Here is a 27,292-nt window from a genome sequence, read left to right as displayed (position 1 = left end):
CTGCACTTATGATTTAATTAAGTTCATTATGTTTTCCGTCTTTTGCAAATTGCTGTGGAGTTTTGATGTCTTACGACGATACAATGATTTATCGGTAGTTCTGATATTCCCTGCCCTTTTTATGATGTGCGTCAATATATATATTTCTATCGTTTACGTTGTCACTTGGAATTGTTTCTATGGCAATTTGGTATGACGATTGCCCGACGGGATGCTTCTAATTCTAGATTGTAAAAAAAAAAATAATGAATGGTAATGCCTTTTCTGTAATCAAAGATCAATGAAGTGTTCGTTCATCCATCATGTTTTGTATATCAGCTAAAACCAGAAACGCGCTAGCGGATAATAAAAAACCAGTATGACGCCTTTTGTGGCGACTAACGGAGCGAGCGAGAGGGTGGGCCTTGCACGTGCGAAATTGCGAGGGGGTACCTCCAACTGACTTGTGCACGGCACCTTACTAACCGGTCTCTAGCGATGTGCCAAATTTGAGCACAATCGGCCCAGCCGTTCTCGAGATCTGGAAGCGGCACCCTGCACGTGCGCACGTGCAAAATGGGTCCCAACTGACTTGTGCACGGCACCCTACTAACTGCTCCGTAACCGTGTACCAAATTTGAGCACAATCGGTCCAGCCGTTCTCGAGATCTGGAAACGACCCCTGCACGTGCGCACGTGCAGCAGCACCCCAACTCTGGCACATGGATATGCATTGCCTAGTGGGTGCCTACCTACATGCCAACTCTCAGCGCAATCGGCCCAGTAGTTACCGAGATATTGCAACAATTACAAAAGTGACACCTCTTGGTTTTGCACGTGGCACGTGCATAAGGGGTCACCCACATGCATCGGGAATAGTGCAATACTTGGTAGAAGGAATGAAGCTACCCTACAAAAATTACCGCATGTAAATCGGTCAAGTGGTTGCTGAGATATAAGCCTTGCAAAAGCGTGATCACGGCCGGCCGGCCGCTCATACTCAGAAATTTCCGTTAATCTAAGGAAAGACTACGCTCGCTTCGCTCGCTCCGTAATGAGTTGAAGTGCTCGGCTGCTCCAAGCAAATTTGAGACCTGCCCCCACTCATCACAAAAACGCCCGGCAAAGCCATTTTCGCACGAGTTTAAAGGACATCAAACACATCACACGCTGTTTTAGGCTTTCATCCTCTGTTAGCCTGAGTGCCAGTCACATTGTTTACGCCACAATCCTTAGCATAAGACTGCCGCGTGCACTGCAACCGTCGGCTTTGATCGACCGTGAAACGCAGACGTCGCACCGGCGCGGCTTATCCTCCGCTCTGTGGATGGGTGATATTCTAGCTGAATACCAAGTACTGCACCAGCCGAGTGTCTGCAGAGGCCACCCTCCCTGCCAGCGCTCCCCCGGTGTGCTCCTCCCGCCCTCCAGTTTCCCTCGGCTCTGCACCGCTCTCTACGCGGTCACGCGTTAGAGAGACCACCACGATGCGGAGCGCTGCGAGCTCTCACTTTCGTTTTCGTGACGTTACTGCTATGTGTGTTTCCTTGTGACCTGAGTGACTGTCACCGACAATGTAAGGTTACTCGTACTTTGTACAGTATGTTACGTCTAAATCGATTATGTAACCGCAGTATGATTCTTGCAATATGATGAATTCGATAAGAAGATTGATAGTCGTCGGTTGTACACCCGGTCGTCACTTGTCGGCACCATTCACTATGAGGAAAAATATGACAGCTTCATCGCAAATAACAGTATATTTCCACCACAACTCCAGTTCAACGCCGTGTTCCTTCTTCCATTGTTTACTCTTTCACTTTGTTTCACGATTATGGATAGTTTTTGCGATTTGTATCGATAAGTCACCGACAATCCTGCTGTTTGTGTTTCCCTGCTCCGCTGTTCCTCTGCCCCCCCCCCCCCCCCCGTCCGTCCGTCGGCACTCACGGCAGGCCCCGCAGTGTGTCGCGACTGCAGGAGGACCACGTCGTCTCCCCCTTCACACCACGACTCGGCGACATGATGAAGCCGTCCTTGGCGCACGCGTTCTGCTGACCGTCGTGGAACATGCCCAGGTTGTGGCCGATCTCGTGAGCCATGATGTAGGCGGACGTGAAGCCGGCAGACGGGTACGGTTTGCCCTGCGGAGGTGATGTCACGTCAGGTGGTGATGGGAGGCGCGCTGACGCGAGACAGGAAGATGGGGAGATGTGACGGGCTGGCCGGCGGACGGTGCGGCTAGCGCTGACGGCAGGTGGACAGTGGTGACGTTAACAGTCACTGTGACTACACACCGACACGACAGATTTTTACCGAGACTGGGATTTATCAGTCATCTGATGTCACCGCACTATTACAACGAAACCGAGCTTAGGAGGGATTATTTCGGCCAGTGCGGTAGTGGCATCATAGGAGCCATTATTAAAAATGAGCGCCGTAACCGCCTGAAGTTTTAACGTCACGTGATGAAACGTTTATCGACGGGACGGCAGGTGCTGATAAGCAATCGTAGAAAGCTCTGAAAGAGGTCATGCCGGTGTATTGATTGCGGCTCGGTGGGGCTCATTGGGTTTTATCGGTGGCTACGTATCGAGACCCGCTTGCATAACTCCTTTATCATGCTGTTCGTTAGACCGAGTAATCAGACGGCCCGGAAAACTGGTTAGCAGTTCAACAACCGGCTCGCGCGCATTTACCCTGGAGTCAATTAGAGAACTTATAGCAGCTGAACTCGCGCTGCTTTTTCTTCTAATATAATGGAATTAGTGCTGGAAAGGGCTACAAACTTATTCAAATTTCTATTCACTTTTTAACCTTCCAGGCGGTGGGGGGTGGCATTTTTTTGCCCCCCTTTAGTTTTTTCGATATATCTCAAGAACCGCTGCGCGGATCATCACCAAACTTTCAGTACCCTCCCGGGAGTAGCTAGCGCACATGGTGACCAAAAATTTCTCCAAAGGCTATGATAGGTTGGCCGCTAATGACGTCAGAGTGACGTCATTTTTGCCATTTTCGACCCAAAAAAAAGGTTTCGCGGGAAGAGGTGTCAGGCCTACAGCTTTAGAGATACAGAAAAATGTTTCAAAATAAAAGGTGTAGAATTAAGAGGACTACAAAACTGCTATTTCGGTTTTTCGAATTTTTTTATTTTGACCCCCAAAAATAGAAAATAGATTTTTTGAAAATAATAGCCAAAAAATCCAAAAGGTTTTTTTGAATTTCGAAAAAAACAGAATTTATGTGATAGTCCCTACCGCTTTCTATCTACATACCAAATTTGAGATCAATACATCTTTTTTTGGCCAAGTTATAGCGAAAAAACTGTTCAAAATTGATGACGTCAAATTTTCAAACTCAATTTTTAGCCATTCTAGACCTCGTAGCGCAAAATAAAGACCACCATTAGACTCCCCGTGACAAGCTGCATCGAATCGATACCCATTTTATGCAAAAATATCAACTTTGAAATTTGACCTTTTTTGACCTGAGATTGACCTGACCTCCACCAGAAAGTGACCTAAACCGTACCTGATGGTCTTATAACCAATACCATTGAGTTGGAAATGAAAAACTGGCCATAAAACATGCATCGCACAACCTTAGTAAAGTTGGGTTCATGTGGTGACCCTTGGTGACCTTTGGTGACCTGACCTGTGACCTGACCTGGTATGACCAGTGACCTCAAATAGCAACATATGTACTAGAAAAATGACGCCTTATCGCTGATTTTCGACAAAATGCGTTTTACTCGGTGTTATAGCGCTTTCCCTAGAAGCCCCGTGAACGGTGAAACATTTTATCTTTGACCTGACCTGTGACGTCATCGGTGACCCCGAGGTCAATGAAATTTGGTTCCCCCTGGCAAATTTGACAGGGCTATCGAACGCCGTTTGAATTTTCCGGATCCGTCCAGTAGTTTCGGAGATACGAGGGGGGGGCAAAAAATGCCCCCCCCCACCGCGCGGAAGGTGGCTGGGAGGCCCACCGCCTGCCGGGTTAACAGTGACGGTGTGTGCGATACCTATTGTAACCACTGTTCACACTGTAATACGGTCGCTGTCCATCGTCCTCACCTGGCTGTTGGTGGTGCCGAGCTCCCCGATGACGCACGAGTATTTCGGGGAGCAGACGCCGGCGATGACGGCCAGACCCATGGTCACTGGGGACCGGCGGCCCTTCAGCTGCTCGAAGAAATCCAGACTGGAACGGAAATGACACACCTTGTGAGAATTACACTGGCAATAAAAACACAACAGTACTGATAAGTCTCCTTTCTTCAATTAGGTACTGTAAACTATTTCCACTTGCGTAAGGGCAGTAAACACTAGTTCATTGCATATCATCAGCTTTAAAGCAAAACTTCCAATTAAAATGTACTCTGTGCGTAGCCTTTTATCAATGCGAAAAAATAAACAATTATGTTCATGATAAATTATATCGATACTTATCATTTTTTCCACATTACTCATAATTTATTGTCTACTGGAGGATCAGGTGGATATCTGTCTTATCGCTGAGACCCAGGCTCAATGTCAGCTATGTGTAGTGAGTGTACGGACATGCTACACGATTTCATTAGAAAAAAACACGATTCTCCATAAATCATATTTGAGATAGTGATGCAGGTAACTCGATCCTGTTACCCGGACTGTCCTGTCCACAGCCTACCGACCCAGTCTGCCACCCGGACCAGACTGGACTGTCCTGTCTACAGCAGCCTGCCCCCGTCTGCTACCCAGACCTAGCTAGTGCTGTCAGCCGCGTCCATAGCTGCTCGACCCAGTCTGCCACCCGGACCAGACTGGACTGCCCTGCTGGACTGCCCTGTCCACAGCCTGCCGACCCAGTCTGCTATCCGGACTGGACTGTCCTGTCCACAGCTCCTCGAGGACCCAGTCTGCCACCCGTACTAGACTGGACTGGACTCTCCACAGCTCCTCGAGACCCAGTCTGCCACCCGGACCGGACTGGACTGGACTGTCCACAGCCGCCTGCTATCCGGACCATACTGGACTGCCCTGTCCACAGCCTGCCGATCCTGTCACTGCTATCCGGAGTCCGGACCGGACTGGACTGTCCTGTCCACAGCTCCTCGAGACCCAGTCTGCCACCCGGACCGGTGCCAGCAGCGCTGGAATGTCACTCTCAGACGAGGAAAACGGACACCGTCACCAATCCCACACACCCAGCTAAGCGGGCCGATTTGCAATCGCCGTCCTACGGCGCTGATTTACCAGGGTCGGTCTAGTCATGAGATATGAGGCACCAGCTAGGAAATCAGTTTTCGGCAGGCGGTGGGACCTATCAGAGTAAACGTTTGGTTGTATGGCTTGATAAGATTTTCCTCGATACATCCTGCAGTCTTGGATGCAGTGTATCGGAGCGAAATAAAAATGTCTTTTTGTCCTGTAACTATGCACTGCAGCATTATGCAATCCTGCCAACCCTTGAAATGAATAATCATGATAAGGACAATGATTCAATACGGCTACTGATCGCTAGGCAAACGCAATTCGATGTCCAGGAATGCTTAATTGTAATCTGTATTGAAGAGACACTTTATTTGCATGCGGACAGTTTCGATGCTCGTAAACGTTTTCTCTCGTCTGGTAAGTGATATATTCTACTAAGCAGCTTACATCGTGGATGCTGACCACTCTTTATCGTCTGAGGAGCGCCGTTGCTAGTGAATGTATCCCCCACTGGACAACCGTGGTATGCCAGCCTAAGGAAATGACGCGCATGTGATCATCTATCTGAAGGAGATATGGAAATAAGCCGTCTGTAATCACATACAAAGTACCAGATAGTAACGAAGGTTGTGGCTTTTTATATAAGCTTGCATGAGGCGAGAATATGAGGGCTCATACTTACATCCATTCATTTAACGAATTATATGCTTACATTTTCCTCGGCCAAAAATTACAAGCATCTGTTGCAACTGCAAGAGCCCTTAGCATTTACCAGACCGAAAAAAAAAATCCAAAAGGCTACCAAAACCATTACCCGTAAGTGCAGACACTACACCTTTTTAGGCGCAATTTCAAAAAGTTAAAGGCCAAATCCAAAAAGTTTACATTCAAAATACACGTGAACGTTTTGAATTTGGTCTTTGACTTTTTGAAATCGCGCCTAAAATGCTGTAGTTTTTGAGTAAAGTAAAACTGATAGCCTAGACCTTTGCCTAGACCGGGTCACCTAGGCGTATGATATACCCGGAGAGGTAGCCTCCCTAATTTTCACCTACCCGGAGAGGTAGAGTCCCCCAACTGTCACCTACCCTGCGAGGCAAGTCCCCATTTGCCACCTACCTGCAGAGGTAGAGTCTCTAAATACTACCTACCCGGAGAGGTTGAATCCCTCTTAATCACCTACCCAGAGAGGATAGTCCGACTATCACCTACCCGGAGAGGTAGAGTCCCATGTCCCAGGTGTTTTTGCCGGGCGCCTTCTTGTTCCTGCCGGCGTTGTAGCGACAGAAAGAGGTGAGCAGCTGCGCCCGCTCCCCGTCGTAGTGGCTGATCTGCTGCGTCTCCATTATCTCCAGGTAGTTGATGCTGATGTCCACCTTGGTGCCCAGACTGGGCAGATAGTATAGCGCCTGAATCTGAAAAGGGACGTGGGATGCCGTGGGACACGCTGCAAAGGTGTCTGCTATCGTAAGGAATTATATCCCTCGCCGGCCGAGGGGGGGCGGGTGCCGCCCCCCCATAGGTTTTTTCGCAATAGCTCCGAACACGCTGGCGATAGAGAGCTGAAACTTGGCATACCTGACCTTTGATCCAAGCCGCATCTTTTGACATCAATCGCATTTTTGGGTCAGGTCAGGTCACTGACCTATGACGTCATAAGTGAACCTCTGCACGGTCTACAGATGTCGCAACTTCGCAACGCCCTCACTGCCAGAGGAGATGTCACAGGGAAAGGAAACTTGCAGGATCTAGTATTCATTATGATTCACACAACTCGTATATCTCGGATTTTTCCTGAAGGTCATATGAGGTCAGGTCATTTTCGTGACCTCACCATTATAAGTCAATGGGGAAAAATGAAAACTGCTATTCTGACGCCGGGAACGATCTCCAACTATCTCAAGCATACAGTATCGTGATTTGATGCACTCCTTGCAAGGGTAGATGCGTCACTTTTGCAATGTTGACCTTGCGTGACGTCATTTATGACGTCATCAAGGTCATATTAGTTTTTCGTCAATAACTCCCGATCAAATTGAGCTAGCGAGTCGGGAAAACCACCAATGGACTCAGGAAGACCTGCCAAATCGAATGATATGCGACATGACCTCTTTCGACCAACTTCGTGACCTGGGGGTGCTAACCTGACCTTGACCTGAGGTCAACACCCTAAGTTGACCTGACCCGAACAAAAAGTATATCATTCGACGCGCCTGAGCGAGACGAACACGATGCTGCCAAAATCGCGGCTCTGCGGCCGTTATTCACCATAGTTATTCACCAAAAACTGAACCGTACCTTGGGGCACTTGACCTGACCTCAGAGGTCACCGGTTGACCTAGGACCTTAAAATCGGGTACCAATCTCTGCGTCTCGTAACGGCGCACACGCTCGTTTTTTCCGCGACGCGCTAGCTCCACCAGGGGCGAAACGGCGAGGGGGGTCGTACCCCCTCCCCCCTCGGCCGGCGCGTATGTAGAAAACCAATAGGTCCGGCGAGGTATGTAGGAAGGAATCGATGCGCGTACGATGCCTCGAAGTATCGAAGTCCGGAGTTATTTTCTTTTTTGATCGTTGTAAGGAAGGTTCGTCTCGCTCCTTCGTAAAACTCATGGATAATAAAACAATAACCTCCTTGTAGTTAGAAGCTTGAATGGGAGAATTTTTGGTATCCGCTATGACCCAATGGATCATGGAGCTACTACGGTACTTATGCATAAGCGAATTCTTGAAAGACTGGCTATAGATTGACAGTGTGGGACGTGGGTGTCAATGACCACGATGACAGCATGTTGTAACGGTTGGTTGCCGCTTCTAGGCCAGGGATTGGGTGTACCCGGCCTGACGCCTTAATCTCTTGTTCAACAGGATTTGTGTCGGACGTAAAAGAGCTACTCGAGATTGATCAGAAGAAGCATTCCACTTCACATTTGTAAGTGGTGATACAAGAAGCTCGGCAAGCGTCCATTGCCAATATCGTTCCTTTCGTTTATATCTGGGAAGATCTGAGACAAGAGCCAAAGAATATTCAAAGGTAGCAAAGTGCGTGATGGCATACAAACGTCTGGTAGAGTGAAAAAAAAATGAAGCTGCTGCATTCTTTCTAATGTTTTACGACCATTCATCTCATTTTACGCAACTATTGAATAGTAGATCAAAGTTGACCGGGGATAGGCCCATCATATCTGCAAAATCGTTTGATCCTACCCCACATTCTTTGCCAAGTTGCAATGCTTTTTATTCGCCCACCACAGTCACCCGGGTCACTTACCTGGTTTATGAAGCCCAGGATGAAGTCGACGAAGGCGTTCATGTCGTTGTCGAAGAAGGGCAGGAACGTTTCTCTGGCGGCCTTGTCGACGTAGAGGCCGAGTTCGATCATTCTGCGCCCGTCCCGGGTGGGCAGGCGGTCCTCCTCCAGGGCCGCCGCCGCCTGACGGACGGGGGGGGGAGGAGCTGAACAATGATGACGACGCTACAGACGAGAGTTCGAGGGGTGAGGGACTGAATATTGGTGACAGAACGGCGGACGGAGGGGTCTGAGCATTGAGCAATGGTGACAGACGCGGCGAACAGGGGGAGGGGGTCACCATGACCAAACAGAGACAGACGAGGTGGACAGTCGAAGGTCAGGAGCTCCATGAATGGAGGATCAATGACCGGAGCGACTAGATACGCTGAGGGAACGCCAATAACATATTGATGGCAAGCGCAATCAGGCAGTTAATACTACAGCTTTGATCAGTGTCATTAGGATATTGTGTCATCACTTTAAAGTGAAGACATATTAAAGCAGCGATGCCTATCGCCTATCGAACAGCGATGGAACCACCAAGCTAGCTCAGAAGACTTACCGTTTGCAATACCCTCGTGCCGTCTTCTAGCGTAACGATATCATCGTCGTCATCGAAGTCGTCGGTGTTTATCTCGTCTGAAATCGAGGTCAGAAGCGTTCATAAAGGTATGCCGTCCAGGAGTACAGTGCAGCTGGTCAGAGTGTCTCATTGGGATGCCAGCCGTGTCGTTTCCGTTACATATTCCATCATCTCAGCCAATGGTAATTGCGACACGGGAATTCTTCTGCCTCCAACTATTTCACGTATAAGTGCATGGACATCATTATTGCAAACCCCATTCTTGTGTAGCATAACTAAATCCCTTATGTTTGTTGAATTTAAAGCACCCAGTTCGGAGTTCTTTGAATTCCATGATCGCGACTCGCGCGGTGCAAAGCTCGGTGTGGCAATGGCCCAGCCCAGTGGGAAAGAAAAGTTACACGATCTGCCGGCTGCGATCGGCATCATGAATTTCCTGTCTGTCTGTGCGGCTACCGGCCGGGCTGGGCCACTCCCGGACAGCGCGCTAACCAAACTCTCGACCGGACTGACAGCTAGGCCGCCGAGCGGGACCGCCCCCCGCGCGAAACTCACGACCTGCCATCCCGGCAGCCTGACACATGGCAGGCACCGCGAGCCGCTTGAGACTCGAGAAAAATGTGCCGTAAGATGTTTCTGTCTGGACGTCCAGGCACGGTGGCTGGTTGACGTATGATGAGTGTGAGGGATGCTCGATTCCCGTCCTGTCCAGTGGGCGGTAGGTGCATTTTTAGAGGTCTCCAAATACATGGCCAGACTGGCAGATCCGGGAAGGGGAGAGGGTCGGCGGAGAAGTTTGTAGAAGACAACCATTAACTAGCCAGTGAAAGTAACTTTTCTGCGCAGGTTGTGCTTTGTTGATAACGGTGAAATATATGTTTCTCGATAAAAAATGTGACATAGGTATTGTACATACACATGATGTCCACATGTGTATTATGTCGACATACATATGTGGTATATTGATGATGTTCGCTTAGGTAACTACATACCTATCTTATAAGAAAAATCTTATAAGTCCACCTTCAGGATCTTCTTTTATATAAAAAACATATGTGCCCAAAAATAATAAAATATCATTTGACATAAAGGTTATTATGAAAGAAACATAACGAATCTTAGTCCTGAAACGCATTTCCACACTTATACAAGGCACACGTTTCGTTCACGCATCGCTCGTTCATACGTACGCGGGAAGACGAAGTCGTTCTGGATGTTGATGCTGTGGACGAAGGAGTCGATTTCAGTGGCCTTGGCGCGGCGGGCCAGGTGGGGGAAGCCGACAGAGGTCGTGGACCTCTTGCTGTGAGTGTGCACCAGCTCCTTGAGCCGCGGTGTGAGAGGTGCGATGTCGAGCAGCATCTCACCGTCTGAGACAAAACCGCGCTGGAACACGGCCACCGTCAGATAGGAAAAATACTGCGCTCGGCAGGGAGGTCTGCAGGGGAGGGCTAGCACTAAAATTTGCAGGGGGAACAACACTACAAGTCTGCGGGAGAGAGCTCACACTACAGGTCCGCAATGGAGATTTCACGCTACAGGTCGGCAGGAGGGGGGGGGGGGGCTCACACTACAGGTCCGCAGGGGAGGGTTAACACTTCAGCTCCGCAGGGAAGGGCTAACACCACTTTACAATAGACGGCATCCGACACAGGCGGCTTGGAGAACACTTGAACCGCGACTCGGGCGTGAAATGAATACCATGGAAAACGAGTGTCGTCTGGGTAGCCCCTTCTGAAGTGTTGTTTTGGCATGGGTCGCTAGAGAAACTATTCTACTTTTACTATGCATTTTCTCGAAGTCGGAATTTTACCAAATGAAGAAGTATAGCGAAAATATCGTGGAATAAATTATGATATCATGGAAAATTGATACATGATCATACATTCATCTTATCTTCACAGCAATAAGTGCCTAATGTCGAAACGTTAATAGCTGCACCTCGTTGATACCTTTTGCACGCTGGCTCACCCGTTGACTCAGGGAGAAGGAAAGATCCTCAATTATGTGACGAAGGTATGGGATATTCCAGCTGCCAGCAAGCGGCATGAGGATGACTTTGCACCATGAAGTCATCAAACAGCGAAAACGGCGTATCGCACCAAGTTCTGAAGCTACAGTTTTCTGTGGTCAGATGATAGATTTGGAATAGTTTTTATGCGGATGAAGTGCCGCTTCTAACTTTGATGACGAGCACTTTCAGTATAAACGTTTTCTTCCACAGTTCCCTTAAAACTGTTATTTACCCGTGATCGGCTTCTGTGCATTCGTTGTTTTGTACAACGTGAATGCTGGTTTTATGAAAAGTCTCGCAAAGCGTGGATGTTTATCGTGCAATAGCGAGCTTTGTATTGCATACAAACAACTTTCAACGCGAACAATCCAGCACTCGTGCAATTTGAAGTGTGCAGTCGAGGTCCTGTTATAATCCCTTCAGTACAAGGGGCAGCCTTGTCTAGCGGAGAGCCTCGCGGTCGTTATGGCCACTCAATCATTTTGACGGCGGCCCGGTACACATCGCTGCTCATACCGTTTATTTGTGGCTCCTCCATTCCAAGGTCAAACATTAAATCGCCGGTTACATTTGTTGAATGCCGTGAAGGTCACCAGGCTTAAAATGCCGGTGGTGAGTGGCCCTAAATGGTGTTTACCTCTGCGAGCAAAGGCACAAAAGTGATGTTAGGATAATCTGTTTGACAGTGCTTAATGGCAGATGGATATTTCATTGCATAACTGTTTTCTTATGCTGGGTGCATTTGCCATTTCCATCTTCAGGAGTCGATCATCATCCTTGGCCACTCATTCCTTTTGTGGGCTGGCGGTCACTCCCTTCCACCATCCAGCAGGTGTGAAGCAGCTGGCGTGATAAAGACGGACTCAGTGGGGACATACCCGTCGAGGTGACCGTTCGAGCGGCTGGGTGACCTGTCCCACGGGATGGGCTCAGCCGTGCGGCGCTTCAGTCGGTGTGACCCGGTCACAGCCCAATGTCTCTAATGCATCTTGCCATACCATGGTCCCGATTCGTTCCTAATATGCGGCTCGAAATCATTCGTCGCTTTGAGTCATTCAAAGTTTTACGTACCTGTATGTATGTACGGTTATCTTAGCTTCTTATTAAATGATGCCAATATTGAGGACCAACTCTAAAATTATTAGATAGATAATTATTTTATCTTTTTGTCTTCAAAATTTTAAGAGCAAAATTTTAATGGTATGAATATATTTATCACTACCAACATAATCATTTTTTTTTTTGCATCTCAGCAAGTAAAACAAACCTTGGGTAATACGGTTTCGCGGTATGTATGCCAAACTTTGAGAGTCGTTAACAGGCCGATATTTACCTCATACTTTCATCGTGTCTTTCAAAGGCTCTCAAAGTTAAACACAGTAATAAGAGCACCTTTTCACCTCATCATCAGATTGATATCAGGCATTATCCAGCAGCATAACAAGGCCTGGCCGCCATCAGATGGAAACACACCCAATGGCGCTTGAAATACCAGCACGAGAAAGTAACCGAGCGTCCCAGCGATGGCATTTGTGACGAATTACGACCTCGTGTTGCAGAAGGCCCCACTCAGAGCGCACGCGGTGCTACCCAGGTATTAGCTATAGCCAATCTTCGCGGTGTTACGGCGAGGCTCGCTCGTGAGCCTTGTGCAACGAACTGGAGCCGGCTGCACTTACGCAAACAGTTGCTGCAGACGCGCTCGTGAGGTAGTACATTGCGATGATGTACAGACGTGCATTCTCTAATAAACGTAACAAGATCGTGAGCGGAATGATGTGAAATAGCATCCTACTTTTCATTGTTAGCTAGCCGTCTTCTAAGCCAACTCATCAGACCGTTCTATAAAGAACTGCCAATAATAGCAAACGGATGTGAGTGCCTGAAGGAAAATGGGACTGCGATGCACTTTCAACAATAAACATACCGATGTGAAAAACAAAATAAAATAAACAAACAAACACCCACAGCCCTGACTGACCAGCTGTCCGTCTCGGCAGCGGCTGACGGCCGCCGTCAGCTCGGTGCCCGCGTGCAGAAAGTGGCAGCTGCCCGCTCCAACGTCCAGCTGCCGGCTCGAGTTGCCGCCCAGCCGGGTGACCACGGTGCTGGCCTCGGTCAGCAGGTGACGGTTCGGCTCCAGCCGCAAACTGTACGGCCTGAGGAGAGAGGTGGAGGTGGTGGTGAGATATGGCCGGATACATGGGCATACGCAAAAACAATTTGAAAACGTTTGATACCCACCATTACATTATACAGGGTGATCCAAAAAAATTGGAACCCCTAACTTAAAATGTCTTTAAGTCAGAAAATTTTCACTTTATTGACACATTGCAAACACCATTAGGAAGACCGTTCAATTCTCTATAAAATCACGTTGATTGAACTTGATTATTATTATAAATATTGCCCTAGACATATACCTATAAAATTTGTGTCACGAAACTGAGTGAAACGGTTTTGAACATTATGCGCAAATCAGTGATTAACGGTTTGGTGTTCTGACCATGTCGCTTGTTGGAGGTTCATGAATAAAAATAGCTCATTCACGTGCTATTGTAAGGAAAGGAAAGGCTGACGGCCTACTGGGACCGTAGTAAAGTAATCTTGACTGGGACCAGTTGTCCCAGAGACTGCTGGTCCGCGCAGTCGGAGCTGTCCCCAAGCAACTGCAGGCCTGCGTGACGGCCCACGGAGCTCGCGTTGAGCACATGCTGGGATGAACAACGGAAGCTAGGACGCGTGTATCTGTTCTGCTGTGTGCTTCTGTGTAAACTTTTATGAAATAAAATTGAATTTGGATGTGGTGTTGTTCGTAAAAAGACAACAGATAGAGTGCTAACGGATTTCAGCGCATTGCTAACATTTGGCGATTTCGTTTCACTCAGTTTTCTGACGCTCATTCCAAAAACTAATAGTGTGCCAATGCTTTACAACATACATGCACCAATTTGACGTGATTTTATAGAGGATTTAATGCTCTTTCTAATGATATTCGCAATTTGTCAATAAAATGAATACTTTCGGACTTATAGACATTTTAAGTTAGGGGTTCCAATTTTTTTGGATCACCCTGTATATATGGATCTCGATATTCAGTTAATAAATTTCATACATAAACATATTGAAGCTTTGCATCGTAGGCCGAAGCATGACAAAACAGCGCCCAACATAAACCAATGTGACCGTAGACACTTCCTTATGTAAGGCTGCCTTTTATGTCAGTTACGCTGGGAAGAGCGGCATTAGAATGACGGCTATTCTGGCCGTCCCGCGGCGTTTATCCGTTCATACAGTCAATCGGCCTTCCGACACGTTTGCGGGCGCAGGGTATGACGGAGCCGGGCAGGGGGTGAGTGAAGTCAGCGGAATGCCACCCGGGGCCTCTAGCAGAGGAGCGGGAGATCCGAAGGACGCCACTCCTCCGAGCTTCATGGACATGCAGGGAGGAATCGCATAGCTCTATGAACGATTACTTGGAGAAAATGTGGACAAATCAGGGACCTGAAACGATGTGTGCCCATCAAATGGGTTAGTGCGGTTGTCTTGTGTTGTGCTTTTGTCACTTTGGGTTCTAACTCCTCAAAAAGCTTCACTACAAAAGGTGTCGCTTGCTATCATTTAATTTTAGAAGCTTGTTTGTTCCTTATCCAACCTCAATCTGAAGCTCTGCAGACCTCACTTTTGGTGGGTTACACCACATTGACCAGCGAGTCCAGATTATATGCCTCAAACTCTCTTGGAGCTTTTTTGTTGGTTTGTCTTTTCATGTCATGACCCAGTCGCGGGGGATTCTCGGTAGTGGATTGTGACTTTTAAGAAAGGGCTATAAGCTGATATAATAGCTGCAGTCTTGCCCCATGTTTTGTATGTGTATAATGTACTATATCGTGTGTGTATGAGCCGTAATGTCGCCTGCGTTCGACGCCTGCGATAATTTGGTATTGCTTTTTATATATATTCGTTTTAACATTTCAGAGCGAATACATAACAGGCCAGCTGCACTACTCTACAATGAGTTAACTCCTCTAGGATTAAACTCCCTAAACTCTCCCCACCTGTCGAACATTTGATCTGCGCCAAAAGCACGGCGATGCCGCTCAGCCCGCGATATGATCTCTCCTCTGAAAGAATGCGACCGCAAGCGGCCTCCAGCTGTGTGTTATACCTGATGCCCAATGCCCATAGCTCGATCATCTGTCAAAAGTACCGCTACCACTGACAGTGTGCATCGTGTCGCCCAACACCTTTATTCTAGCGGGATATAACTGATGATTGCAACATCAGGTGCCAAAAATAGTGATGCACAGTATCGTTGGGATTATTAACGAGGCTTCAGTGGCTTTATGAAAAAGGACTGTAACACGTTGAGTAAAAGACAAAATAAGAGCTCAAGCAAAGGTAAAATGAAGATGTCCTAAAAAAGGATAAAATCAACCTATGTTTCGTAATGTTTTGTCAATGAGTATTAAGTGAGGCCAATGGTTGATGCCGGGCTTCAATTAATCCCCTCAGTCACGTCTTTGTAAAGTTAAGTGTATGGTATTTTTGCAACGATTCTGGAGTCACTTCGAGATCTAATCCCGAAATATAACTGCATACGCGGCAAACCAAGTAGAAGCATCGACTGCGATATCACTTTTGTGTTGAAAATATGTGTAGGTATACCAAGACGATGTGTCACAATGCCACTGAGCGTTAAAAACCTCGATATGGCTATATAAAGGCGGTGTTGTAGTGTGTCCTCCCCACTCTTACTCCTCCCTCCCCCCCCCCACACACACACACTCGGCACGTGACCCTTCACGCCCCGTCCGCTCGCGGTACTCCACCGCCGCGACGTGCCCCGTTGTTTATACGGTAGCCCACCACTGCACTGCACGGCCGCTGCGGGATCCCCGAGCGGCCGCCTGAAACGGATACTGTGCCGCCGTACACGGTGATTTCCATGTCTCACATATAAGGAGCACCACGGAGCCGATCGGCGCCGCTTTACCTGCCCTCAGTCACGGCGGATGGCGTTGGGGTAGATCAGGACTCCGGGGGACTTGTGCTGATATATTCCTGTGTCGTATTACCCACTTAACATCACTTTTAACCCTCGCCGGCCGAGGGGGGGCGGGTGCCGCCCCCCCCATAGGGTTTTTCGCGATAGCTCCGAACACGCCGGCGGTAGAGAGCTGAAACTTGGCATACCTGACCTTTAATCCAAGCCGCATCTTTTGACACCAACCGCATTTTTGGGTCAGGTCAGGTCACTGACCTATGACGTCACAAGTAAACCTCTGCACGGTCTTCAGATGTCGCAACTTCGCAACGCCCTCACTGCCAGAGGAGATGTCACAGGGAAATGAAACTTGCAGGATCTAGTATCCATTATGAGTCTCACAACTTGTATATCTCGGATTTTTCCTAAAGGTCATATGAGGTCAGGTCATTTTCGTGACCTCACCATTATAAGTCAATGGGGAAAAATCCAAACTGCTATTCTGGCGCCGGGAACGATCTCCAACTATCTCAAGCACACAGAATCGTGATTTGATGCACTCCTTGCAAGGTTAGATGCGTCACTTTTGCAATGTTGACCTTTCGTGACGTCATTTATGACGTCATCAAGGTCATATTAGTTTTTCGTCAATAACTCTTGATCAAATTAAGCTAGCGAGCCGGGAAAGCCACCAATGGACTCAGGAAGACCTGCCGAATCGAATGATATGCGACATGACCCCTTTCGACCAACTTCGTGACCTTAGGGTGCTGACCTGACCTTGACCTGAGGTCAACACCCCAAGTTGATCTGACCCGAACAAAAAGTATATCATTCGACGCGCCTGAGCGAGGCGAACACGATGCTGCCAAAATCGCGGCTCTGCGGCCATTTTCCGCGAAGTTATTCACCAAAAACTGAGCCGTACCTTTGGGCACTTGACCTGACCTCAGAGGTCACCGGTTGACCTAGGACCTTAAAATCGGGTACCAATCTCTGCGTCTCGTAACGGCGCACACGCTCGTTTTTTCCGCGACGCGCTAGCTCCACCAGGGGCGAAACGGCGAGGGGGGGTCGTACCCGCCCCCCCCCCCCCCTCGGCCGGGGCGTATGTAGAAAACCAATAGGTCCGGCGAGGGTTAAAGAAAACTTATGGAAATTATTATATGCGCAAAACAAAAAAGACACAGAACCATTCGTGGAACAGTTCATTGGTGCCGTCATGAAGGGATCCCAATAATGGCTGTCATTTGGTGACTTCGTTGCCATCTCACTCACATATGCTCCGAACCTCACTGAGACTCACTGCTGAGAGTGTGTAGCCATTCATACGTAATACCAGCATCAGTCCGAGACTGTGTCCCTTCGGTCAGTGCTGGCCCACGGTGGCCCGTCAGTCTCGGCACCGTTACCTATATAAGTGCGCTGCAGGGGGATTACAATCCGTAAGATCACCGGTGGCGGAGACAGCACCACACACTGCCCCACCCCCTGGCCGTCTGAAGGGAGATAACAAATGCTAACTGGGACGCAGATGGTGCTGTTTCTAGCTACACTTACATTGTATATGTAGTAATTTGCCAGAACTTTAACAGCCATTGCCTCAATGGCCTAGTTCAATGGCTTACCGCCTCGCGCAATGGCGTGCTGCAGAGAAGAGGCAGAGAGTGATATGCACTCCATCCCATTTACCCAACCCCATTTTCCTCTAGTAACTACTCAGCATCCCACGCATGGACAGGGTCCAGGAATATTTGCTCTCAGATTTGGGCAGGAAACAATGGCTCATTTTCCTTGGAGATAACGTTTTGCAACTGCTGACTGCATGATTAAATCGGTGCTACACGCTGAATATGCTCAGGAAGGATACTGTGTGTTTGGTTTTAAGAGAAACATTATCTGTTTAGCTTGACATGAATATTTTACGAGGAAATTTTAATTAAGCATTAGTAATCTCGGTCACAAGCTTAATCCAATGTTAATTATAATTTCGGGTACTACGTGCGGATTTACTGCATTTTTCAGATTGAAATCTAAATTTGCAATTATTTAGCTCAAGTAAGTTTTGAGGCAGTCAGAGAGAAGGTAGACAAATACGGCCTCCTTGTCTGAACAAAAGTATCCAAAAGGTGTTAACTTAAAAACGTTATTCTTTTGACACTTCCTTGACAAATTATTTCACCAGTAATCTGACTCACTTTCCGAAGGCCTCAAAGACGAGGTCCTCCTCCTGCTGCTGACCGCTGACGTCCCTCTTGTGAATGCCGCCGCGCGGGCCTCGGTCGTTGATGAAGATGACCTCATACTCGGAGTCAGCCGTGCCCAGGAAGTGGCGCCACTCCGCATCGGTCATGTGCCGGTGAAGGTCGCGCAGGATCTGCAAACACACGGGGGAGGATCAACGGCAGGGTCTGCGAAATGCGGGGGAGGGCTAGACGGCAGGGTCTGCGAAATGCGTAGGAGGGTTAGACACAGAATCTGCCAAATGCGGGGGAGGGTTAGACGGCAGGGTCTGCCAAATGCGGGGGAGGGTTAGACACAGAATCTGCCAAATGCGGGGAGGGTTAGATGTAGGATCTGCAACAATGCGGAGGCGGGTTAGACGCAGTATCCGCAGAGATATGGGCAGTGTTGGACGCAAAATCCGCGGATATATGTTCATGTAATCAGTGAGAGACGCAGAAGGTGCAGCGACATGGTGCGGGGGACGATTATTAACAGCCGCTGACATCAGCACTTCAATAGTGCCAGTGAACGGGACATCAAGGCCGCGGCTCTCCGGATGATATGACCTAAGATGTGTATATGTACGGCTGATGTATGTCATCGGTTTCTTTTAAAGCACCAGGGGATTTTATTTTCCATTTTATTAAGCTGCTTTACCGGCATCTCGAGCAGTAAAAAAAGAGTCAGAGGCCAGGAAAAGAGTGGTAGGTTCCCTGTATGGTCAGGATCAGTCATATCTCACGCATTGCAAGCAGCTTTGATAGCGGGATATTTACGAGAAATAGCAGAGACTGTGTTGATTGTTGACGATAAGTTGAGCTGTATCTGAAGCGGTACTAAGTCAAGCGGACTTTACCAGTCCCGTATTTACAACGGCTATGAGATATAAGAGAAACATTGCGTTTCCGATTTCGTGCCGGATTGTGCATATTGCATGCACATATTAGAGTGACACAGATTTCCATATCTTCACATAAGCACTTGCTTGACATAGAGACAGTTAATGCTGAAATTGATATAAAAACTGAAAATGTATGCTTCAATTTTCCTTCAGCCTTGAGGATTATTGCATGCAGTCACTGATTTCCATGCAGTTGTATTACAGGCATTTATCTTTCATCATTAACATTTGTGTTTTAACCCGCGCGGGGCTGGGGTCTCCAGCCGAACGCGCGGGGCTGGGGGGGGGGGTAAATTTTACCCCCCCTGTTATCTCCCGAACTAATGGTCCGATTTGGAAAATTCAAACGCCAATCGAAAGATCTCATCACGAACAACTAAAAACATGTACTTAATTTCAAGTTTGAGGTCAAGGTCAAGGTCAGGTCAAGGGTACAAATTGCAAGTTCCTACAGTATAGGCCTTGCACCGTAGTTGCCGAGGAATGGAGTCATGGACTGAGACTGATCGCCCAAAACGTGTTCTTAGGCTACCAAGACAATATTCGTTGCATACAATATCATTCAGAGGTCAAGGTCAAGGTCAGGTCAGGTCAGGTCAGGTCACCAAACACAAAATATAGAAAAGGGCATGTGCGACACATGTTTTATGGGTCATTTTACTCATAGAATTCAATAGGCACACTCAATAAGTGATATGGACCACCTCAGGATGAATTTCAGGTCGAGGTCAGGTCAAGGTCAGGTCAAGTGAGGTCAAATTTTGAAGTTGGTTGTTAAGGCCTAAAAAGGTGTCTATCTGATGCAGTTTTTCACGGCGAATCGAATGGTGCTATTTTTGTTTCCGTACGAGGTCTAGAACTTCCAAAAAAGTCATTTTTCAAAATTTTTGTGTGTCGTGACGTCATACAATTTTGAATAACTCCCACATTTTTTAACCGATTCTTCTAAAACTTGGTGTGTAGGTGCACATAGACCACTTCTCTGACATATATTCCGGTTTTTTTGATACACTCAATATTTTGGATTTTATAGCTATTTTCCCAAAAAAGTCAGTTTTTTGAAAAAATTTGGGCCAAAATCCAAAATTTTCAAAAAACCGAGATAGCCATTTGATAGACAAAGTAGAATTACGTATATCCTTTTTTTGTTGCGTCTTAATTCCTTTAAAAATGAAGATGTTAGCGGCGTTTGAACTTTTGCCGTTTTTGAGGCGAAAATGGCGAACATGACGTCACTAAAACGTCAATTTCTCAAAAATTTTCCGACGGATTTCGCTCAAATTTTCAGGGAACGTGTCAAATTGATGTAAGAAAAGGTACTGAAAGTTTGGCGGCGCTGCGCGCCGCCGTTTTTGAGATATTCCAAAAATTCGTGAGGGGGGGTAAAATTTACCCCCCCCAGCCCCGCGCGGGTTAATCCGGTACATTCTGGATAAACATAAAGTAACTATTTTGAACTTGTAGGCAACGAGCCATTATACAACGTGTAAAAAGCTACATCGAAAATACATAATTATGTGTAGAGTCTGACTGATTTATCTATCAAACAGTTATTCGGGTAAGTAGGTAGGTACTTACATATCAGTGTAGATTGCACCAATGTGTCCAGTGAGTAAAGTTACAGCCACCGCCGACCAGAAGTATGCCTACGTAATAAGACATTCGCGGACGAATCATCGATTTCGTATCGGACAGGACGAGATTGTTGGTTAGGCAATCGATTTTTTGCAGGCTTACGGCTATTTTTTCTCAGGGACACGGCATTAGCCTAATAGCTTGCATCACTGCTGGGCGAGGCTCTTATAGCGCCGTTTATGTTTCCTTTTGATAATCGTTTCAGCCGCCTCAAAATGCGGATATTATACAATGCACACAGGTATAGCTAAAAGGCTGGGTGTGAAAAGTCATGATCAATCAATCTTTATGATTACGGTACTACCTTGACGAGCGTTCACACTTATGACTCATTTATTGCTCATCTTCTCAGCCTAGTTCCGCATCAAGATGCTTCCTGCCACTGGTCCCACGCGGTGAGCGAGTTGTTCCGTCACCAGAGTCGTGAGGCTGGCGCAGTTACGACTGCACCCCCGGCGGCCGGTACTGAGTGCTGAGCACGCCACTCGGCCTTGGCTTGGCTGACCATGAGGGCCCGGCCCTACTAAGTGCTAATCACGCTGTTTGGCTACACCATATTGATAACGGTTTCTTTCTTTGGACGAGCGTGTATTGACATCAAGGAATCATTTGCCACGGATAACAGCACAAATAATGAATGACTTTATTCGTGCAAAACATTAGGAATTGTTCAGCAGCTAATTGTATTTTCGCCTCAGCAAATGTCGTGAATGACACTGAGCTCATTGATAGACGATAAGATATGAACCAACACTTTTTGAGATTGGAGAAATGTGGACGAACAGTCGTTGGACCCAGGACAAGAAAATGCATACCTTGAAAGGAAGCTTTCTTTGCCCAGGTACAGCTGCATAGTTCATGAATTTATAATTGCGCATAAAACTTTTCTGGGCTCCACATAAATGCATGACAAGGCTGATCACCAAAATTTATATTATGCATGCTTTATCACGCATCATTATACATTAAGTGCTAAAGGTGGCAATTTAGGTTGTTCACAGGAGCATCCTCCGTCTTTAAACAGCTGATATCCGTAGCCGTGCGTAAGTGAGCAGTTTAACCATTATCGACAGCAGTGCACACCGGTGCAGACGGGCCCAGCTGCAGCGGTACCCGATACGGTCAGCCGGAAATTGGCGGTCTTATTCGAACAGCCCGGCCGCTAATCCACTCCTTTCTCGTCGTGAGCATCAGCTGGCAATGTGGCAGAACCGGCGCCGCTGGCAAACAGGCCCGGCCGGCTGGGGCGACTTTCTCTGTGTGCGGTAAGCCGCGGAGGCCGGTCGACCCGGCGCGGGACAAGGTCAGTGGTCTCACTCTGGGGGGGGGGACGCCGTGTCACCCATCAGGGACGGCCGCTCCCCACTCCTTCGCCGCGTCCTTCCATTGCTGAGAGTCTCCGCACAGCTTTGTGGGAGTTCTTCTGTTCCTCATGCACCCGGATTTGTAAATTTCTGGGGCCGGAGAGTCCCGAAACACGTCTCTTTTTATGCATCCGTGATTTTTCCAGCCAAGGAACACTGAACTTCTTGGATCATCCGTGCTTCCAAACGTCTGAGAGAATCTGACCACTGCAACTGGATCAGGCGAAGACCGTGGTCTTCGCCTGATCCAGAGGTCAGATTCAATACAGCCACAAACTATGAACAGCTGGAGTCCCGAACCCCTGCTCCCTCGCCACCCCTACTCCCCGTCCCAGCACATAGCAGGGCGGATGCCCCAGTTTACCCTGCGCCCGATCAGAACAGAGCCTCACTGAGTACCCCAGCATGTCAGCAGGTATGTTGCAACAATGACCGGCACTGGAGCAGGGCTGGTGAACACTACCGCTCCCCTCCCAGCTCCAGTCGGGAAGTGAGCCGGCCGCAGCCCTGACCCAGGACAGACCGCGCGGACGGCGGCGCCGCGCCGCTGTGTTGACCCACCACTCGAGGTGCGCAGCTGCTCGGAAACACTCGTCACACTGACCCAGTGCAGAGGCACACGCCGCGGCGCGGGGGGGGAGACCCACAACGTCACGTGGCCCTACAGCGCGGCGCGGAATGTGTCCCTTCCCTACACTCATGCAGCTTTTCCTCAGCATGTGTACGGCCTTGAGCATGTGTGGTGGAACAGCTTGTCGGCGCACTCTGGAGAGGAACCAGAGGAAACGGAATGGACTATCTAAAATGAGATGGAGATAATCAAAAGAAGCGAGCTGGAACAAAATGGAACGGGATGGAACTATCTGTAAAGAGATGTGGGCAATGGAACAAGTGGGACATAAAGCGATGAAAAGAAAACAATTAAATAGAATGGGATGACGGAATGAAGACTGAAGCAATTAAATGAGAGGAAAGTTCGAAGAAAGTAATACTAATCGAATGCATCCAACCGGAACTGAACAGAAGGTAGGAAGCTAAATAAAGAAGCACACCTGGCCAAGCGAGATGAAATCGATGCAAATTTACGATGGCATGGGTCAACAGCCAATTTGATCTTATTCGTTAAACCTTGCACCTCAAACCAAAGTCATGTCTATCTCTACCCTGTTAAAAGAGTAGAACGGAACAGAATTGGACCAGATTCGGACCAATTGTGAGAGTTCCCTGCGACCCAAGGCTTTGCCAGCTAACTTTAAACAGGACCCTGGCAAAAAAGCGAACTATTAACTGGCATTTAAACTGGACCCTGCAGTTTAAATGCCGCCGTATAACTCCACATGCTATTCAGGGTACAGTCTGTCTTAAAAGTACCGCGCAAAGTGGCGGTGGATCCATCAAGCCTGACCGAGAAAGGGTCTGTTTTAATTTGAAAGTCACCGACCAATTGACCTAAGGAATGGACGAGGATGTCAATTGCTTCGGTGACCCAAATTTAGCACGCCCTTCCTCAGTCAGGCTCGATGGATCCACCGTCACTTTGCGCGGTACTTTTAAGACAGACTGTACACCAGCATCAGATATTTGGTGTAGCTGACATGCCTGTAATCATAACACTTCAAATGAGCAGACACAATTTATCGGGGTTATGCAAAGACTCACGAGCGCCTGCTCATCCTCCGCTGTTGGGGTGAAGGCCGGTGCCGGAGCATATGTCGTGATTGGTATGCAGTTAGCATGGCTCGCCCGGGTGGACTGGGATGGACTTCCCATCCATCCGAAAAGGGAAGGTCATCTCCAATTCATGGTCATTGTAAACCGACTGCAGCACAACGTAAACAAAACAGCAGATACTTCGGTTGATGGCCAACTGCAATTATGCAATTTATGATCAAGTCGGACTTGTGCAATTATACTGTTGTGTTGTTCTCGTCTTCTGTGTTATGCTGTTGGCGATGCATAGATGAAAATGGCCCTCAGAACTATTCATTCAGGAAATTGATGATCCTATCCAGCATCAGGAATAAGACCTGATATGATCAACAGCACTCGTAAACTTATCTGCAGATGAAAAACGAATGTTAACCCGCGAGTTGCTGGGGGGGGGGCGTTAAACGCCCCCACTTTTTTCGCCGGGCCATAGCATAAAACGGCGCGCCGCAGGCGCGCCAAATTTTGGGTACCTGTAGGAAATTGATTGAAGTCTATTGTGACAAAATTTCAAAAAAATCAGTCGGAAAAATTTTGAGATATCGAGGTTTTAGTGACGTCGTGATTTCTGAGTTTTCGACCAAAAACGGCATATGTTCAAAAAATCATATAAAATCACAGAATAGACATACAGACATGCCATAAACGGCATTAGACTGCCAATACCATGAACAATCAAATGGCTATCTTCGATTATTGATTATCGTTTCGCATTTGCCAAAATCTTGATCTGAATCTTGGCAATTTCTCGTGACTACTTCACGACCATGATACATACATATCTTAAATTGAACTTTTTGAGCCAAACACGTACACATATGATAAAATGAATGTCACCATCGTGTTCTACGCCCCAAATTACCCATAAAACATGTGTCACAGGCTGCGAATATCAGTTTTGATTTTCGGGGATATGTGCCTACCCGGTTGACCTGACCTTGACCCTGACCTATGCTTGACTGACCCCTACATGGGGCTGACACTCTTGTAGGCCTTATATGATGGATTGTGCACCGTTTTGACAGAGTTTATGACGAGAGGCGCTCATTGCGAAGTCCTGAAGTCCATGCTACTGAAAGCCCGATTTCAGGTGTTTGACCTGACCTTGACCCAACCTGTGACCTCAAAATTCAACTTTAAAGTACTCATCTGAAGCGTCTCGTCGCGCTCTTTCGTTTGCCGCCTCGTGCGTTTCGCTGCGCCTATTGGTTCTCGAGTTATCGGCTGGGGGCGTTTAACGCCCCCCCCCCCCCCCCCAGCAAACGGTGGGTGGCGAATTACCCCAGCAACTGCCGGGTTAAGGCGATCAGCCTGCTCATTGGATTTTTCAGGAGACCAATACTCTGCAATGTCAGGACTCATTACAATGGCAATGTTTGATTATTATCGTCAACATAAACAACTTAACAACACTATCACATGAACTTCTTATCTTATGCCTGTGAATGACGGTGTATTCGCTCAACCACAATCACATCAGACGGCCTCGGCCGCCGTTACTGACCTCTGCCCTGGCGGTTAGTGCCACGAGCACCAGTACGATGACGGTTGTAACCATCCTCGGTGCCATCCTGTACGTGACTTCCGGGCGACAGACGTGAGCGCAGGTCACCGCCTCGACCGCAGGAGCCCGCTCACACAGCCGGCGCAGGTCACCGAGCGTAGGTCACTGAGCTTAGGTCACGGAGCGAGGTCACGCAGCACAGGTCACGGAGCGCAGGTCACCGGTCACGACCCACTCACGACTCACGGAGAGCGGGCTCCACTCACGGCGCCGTCCGCGGGTCACGTGCCGTCGCCACCAGTGTCGTCCGTCCGCCGCCGGCACGTGCACTCATAGCGCGCTCGCGCCGCACGTGGCACGTGGTGTGTACGTGGCGCGCCTGCGAGCCGCGAGCTGCCTCTGCCGGGCGGCGGACTGCAGCTGGCTGGACGGGGCCGGACTCGGCGCGCGACTGACGACCGACCCGCGGCGGCGCGGCGCGGCGGTGACCGGCCGAGCAGCCGGCGGCGGCGAGCCGGGCCGCTGCCGGTCCCAACCCACCCCCGGGGCTCACACCCGACAAAGCGCGACCTTCGGGATGTCGCCGGAGCAGCGCTGATGAGCGGCGATACGGCGGAACGGTGGGAGATTCTGACACGCGCACGAATCGCCTCGGGAACGTCCGGGTCAGGGGTGGGGCCCGATCAGTTACCGACCGACCTGCCGCGCGGAAAGTGGAGCGGCCGCGCGACAGGAAATCAGCCGACTGATCATCGCCGTATAGTAGGCGCCGCCCGCTGCCAGGAAAGGACGCCTTCCGTTCTCAATTGGGCAGGAGTGTGACAGTGAGAGTGGTTTTAGAGAGGTGGCACGTGCGGCCGCCGGTCGAACGGTGCTGATCAGTCGTGAACATACCGTGAACAGCCGTGAACACCGCGTGAACAGCCGTGAACCCAGCGGTGCCGGTATCAACGCCACAATGTAAACACAGAGTGATCCAGCCGAGGTGGCTTTTGCTGGTTAGCAGACCATTGGGAGATGCGAAGAATGATTGAAATGACTTGCACTGAGAAATGAGTTGTTTATGGGTCGACTGCAGACGGTCGACCTTGTTTGCTTGCTCCTGAGTGCTTATTGGCCGTTTTCACGACGCCCGACGGGCTATCCGGCGAGTGCACCTGATTTGACCAAATCTGCACCTAATCTCTTTTACAGCAAATATCTGTATTTTATGAATTTATTTCAGTGTTTTCATCGATGATACTCTCTGATATATGACAAGGCAGGCATATAAGCAATTAGTGCAACCCTAGCTGATAGCTAGTTAGAGACACACTGAACCTGACTTGACCAAATCTGCATCTGATCTGCACCAAATGTGCGCCAGATGTGTACCAGATGGCCGTCGTGAAAACGGCTAATATGCATGAATTTGGAAGCAAATGTTCCGCTGCTTGAATTGGTACACTTTTATCTGGACAGTCAGACTATCTCATCAGACATGGTCGCTGAGCTGATGGAAATCAGCATGGTTCGGCGTTACACGGCCTGTTGGCGATCGTGGCTCTGTGCATCCATGCGTCACTCACGGAGCTAAATTCAGCCTTGACGGAGGCCAATCATCGTCGTAGTTAGCCTTGATCGGTTTCTATAGCAACCAATCGCGACTTGACCACGATGACTTGTTAGCGATTAGAGCGTGCGCACGATAAGCGCTGCGGCGAGACGATTGCATGTAACGCGCGCAACAGCGATACCCTCCAATCGCTCCTCAACGGCCTTCGCATATCCTCGGATAATGTGTGGGTTATCGGTGATTTTCGACGTCAATCGGTCCTTTGTAGCACGTTTGCACCGCACATTTGTTAATGGTGTGTTGCAAGGGGAAGTCCGGTCCGGCTTCATTGCACGCATGCAGGAAATTGG

At 48.6% G+C, this 27,292-nt stretch overlaps 1 protein-coding gene across 1 annotated transcript in view; it reads right to left on the bottom strand.

The window, feature by feature from the left end:
* Window positions 1-25,824, bottom strand: part of LOC122391519 (A disintegrin and metalloproteinase with thrombospondin motifs adt-2-like) — a 39,104-nt gene extending 13,280 nt beyond the window's left edge. The window contains exons 1-9 of the mRNA XM_043385528.1: window positions 25,388-25,824; window positions 18,249-18,427; window positions 13,045-13,222; window positions 10,240-10,435; window positions 9,029-9,105; window positions 8,446-8,607; window positions 6,387-6,589; window positions 4,056-4,182; window positions 1,930-2,123 (exon numbers count right to left, since the gene is read on the bottom strand). Of these exons, the coding sequence (XP_043241463.1) occupies window positions 1,930-2,123; window positions 4,056-4,182; window positions 6,387-6,589; window positions 8,446-8,607; window positions 9,029-9,105; window positions 10,240-10,435; window positions 13,045-13,222; window positions 18,249-18,427; window positions 25,388-25,453 (1,382 nt within the window). The 5' untranslated portion in view covers window positions 25,454-25,824. The remainder of the gene's footprint in view (window positions 1-1,929; window positions 2,124-4,055; window positions 4,183-6,386; window positions 6,590-8,445; window positions 8,608-9,028; window positions 9,106-10,239; window positions 10,436-13,044; window positions 13,223-18,248; window positions 18,428-25,387) is intronic.
* Window positions 25,825-27,292: the final 1,468 nt, after the last annotated feature.

Source organism: Amphibalanus amphitrite, unplaced genomic scaffold (assembly GCF_019059575.1).
Source record: "Amphibalanus amphitrite isolate SeventyFive unplaced genomic scaffold, NRLGWU_Aamphi_draft 000441F_arrow, whole genome shotgun sequence".
Taxonomy (NCBI): domain Eukaryota; kingdom Metazoa; phylum Arthropoda; class Thecostraca; order Balanomorpha; family Balanidae; genus Amphibalanus; species Amphibalanus amphitrite.
Note: the sequence above shows the minus strand (reverse complement) of the source record. Positions and strands in the feature narration are given on the sequence as shown.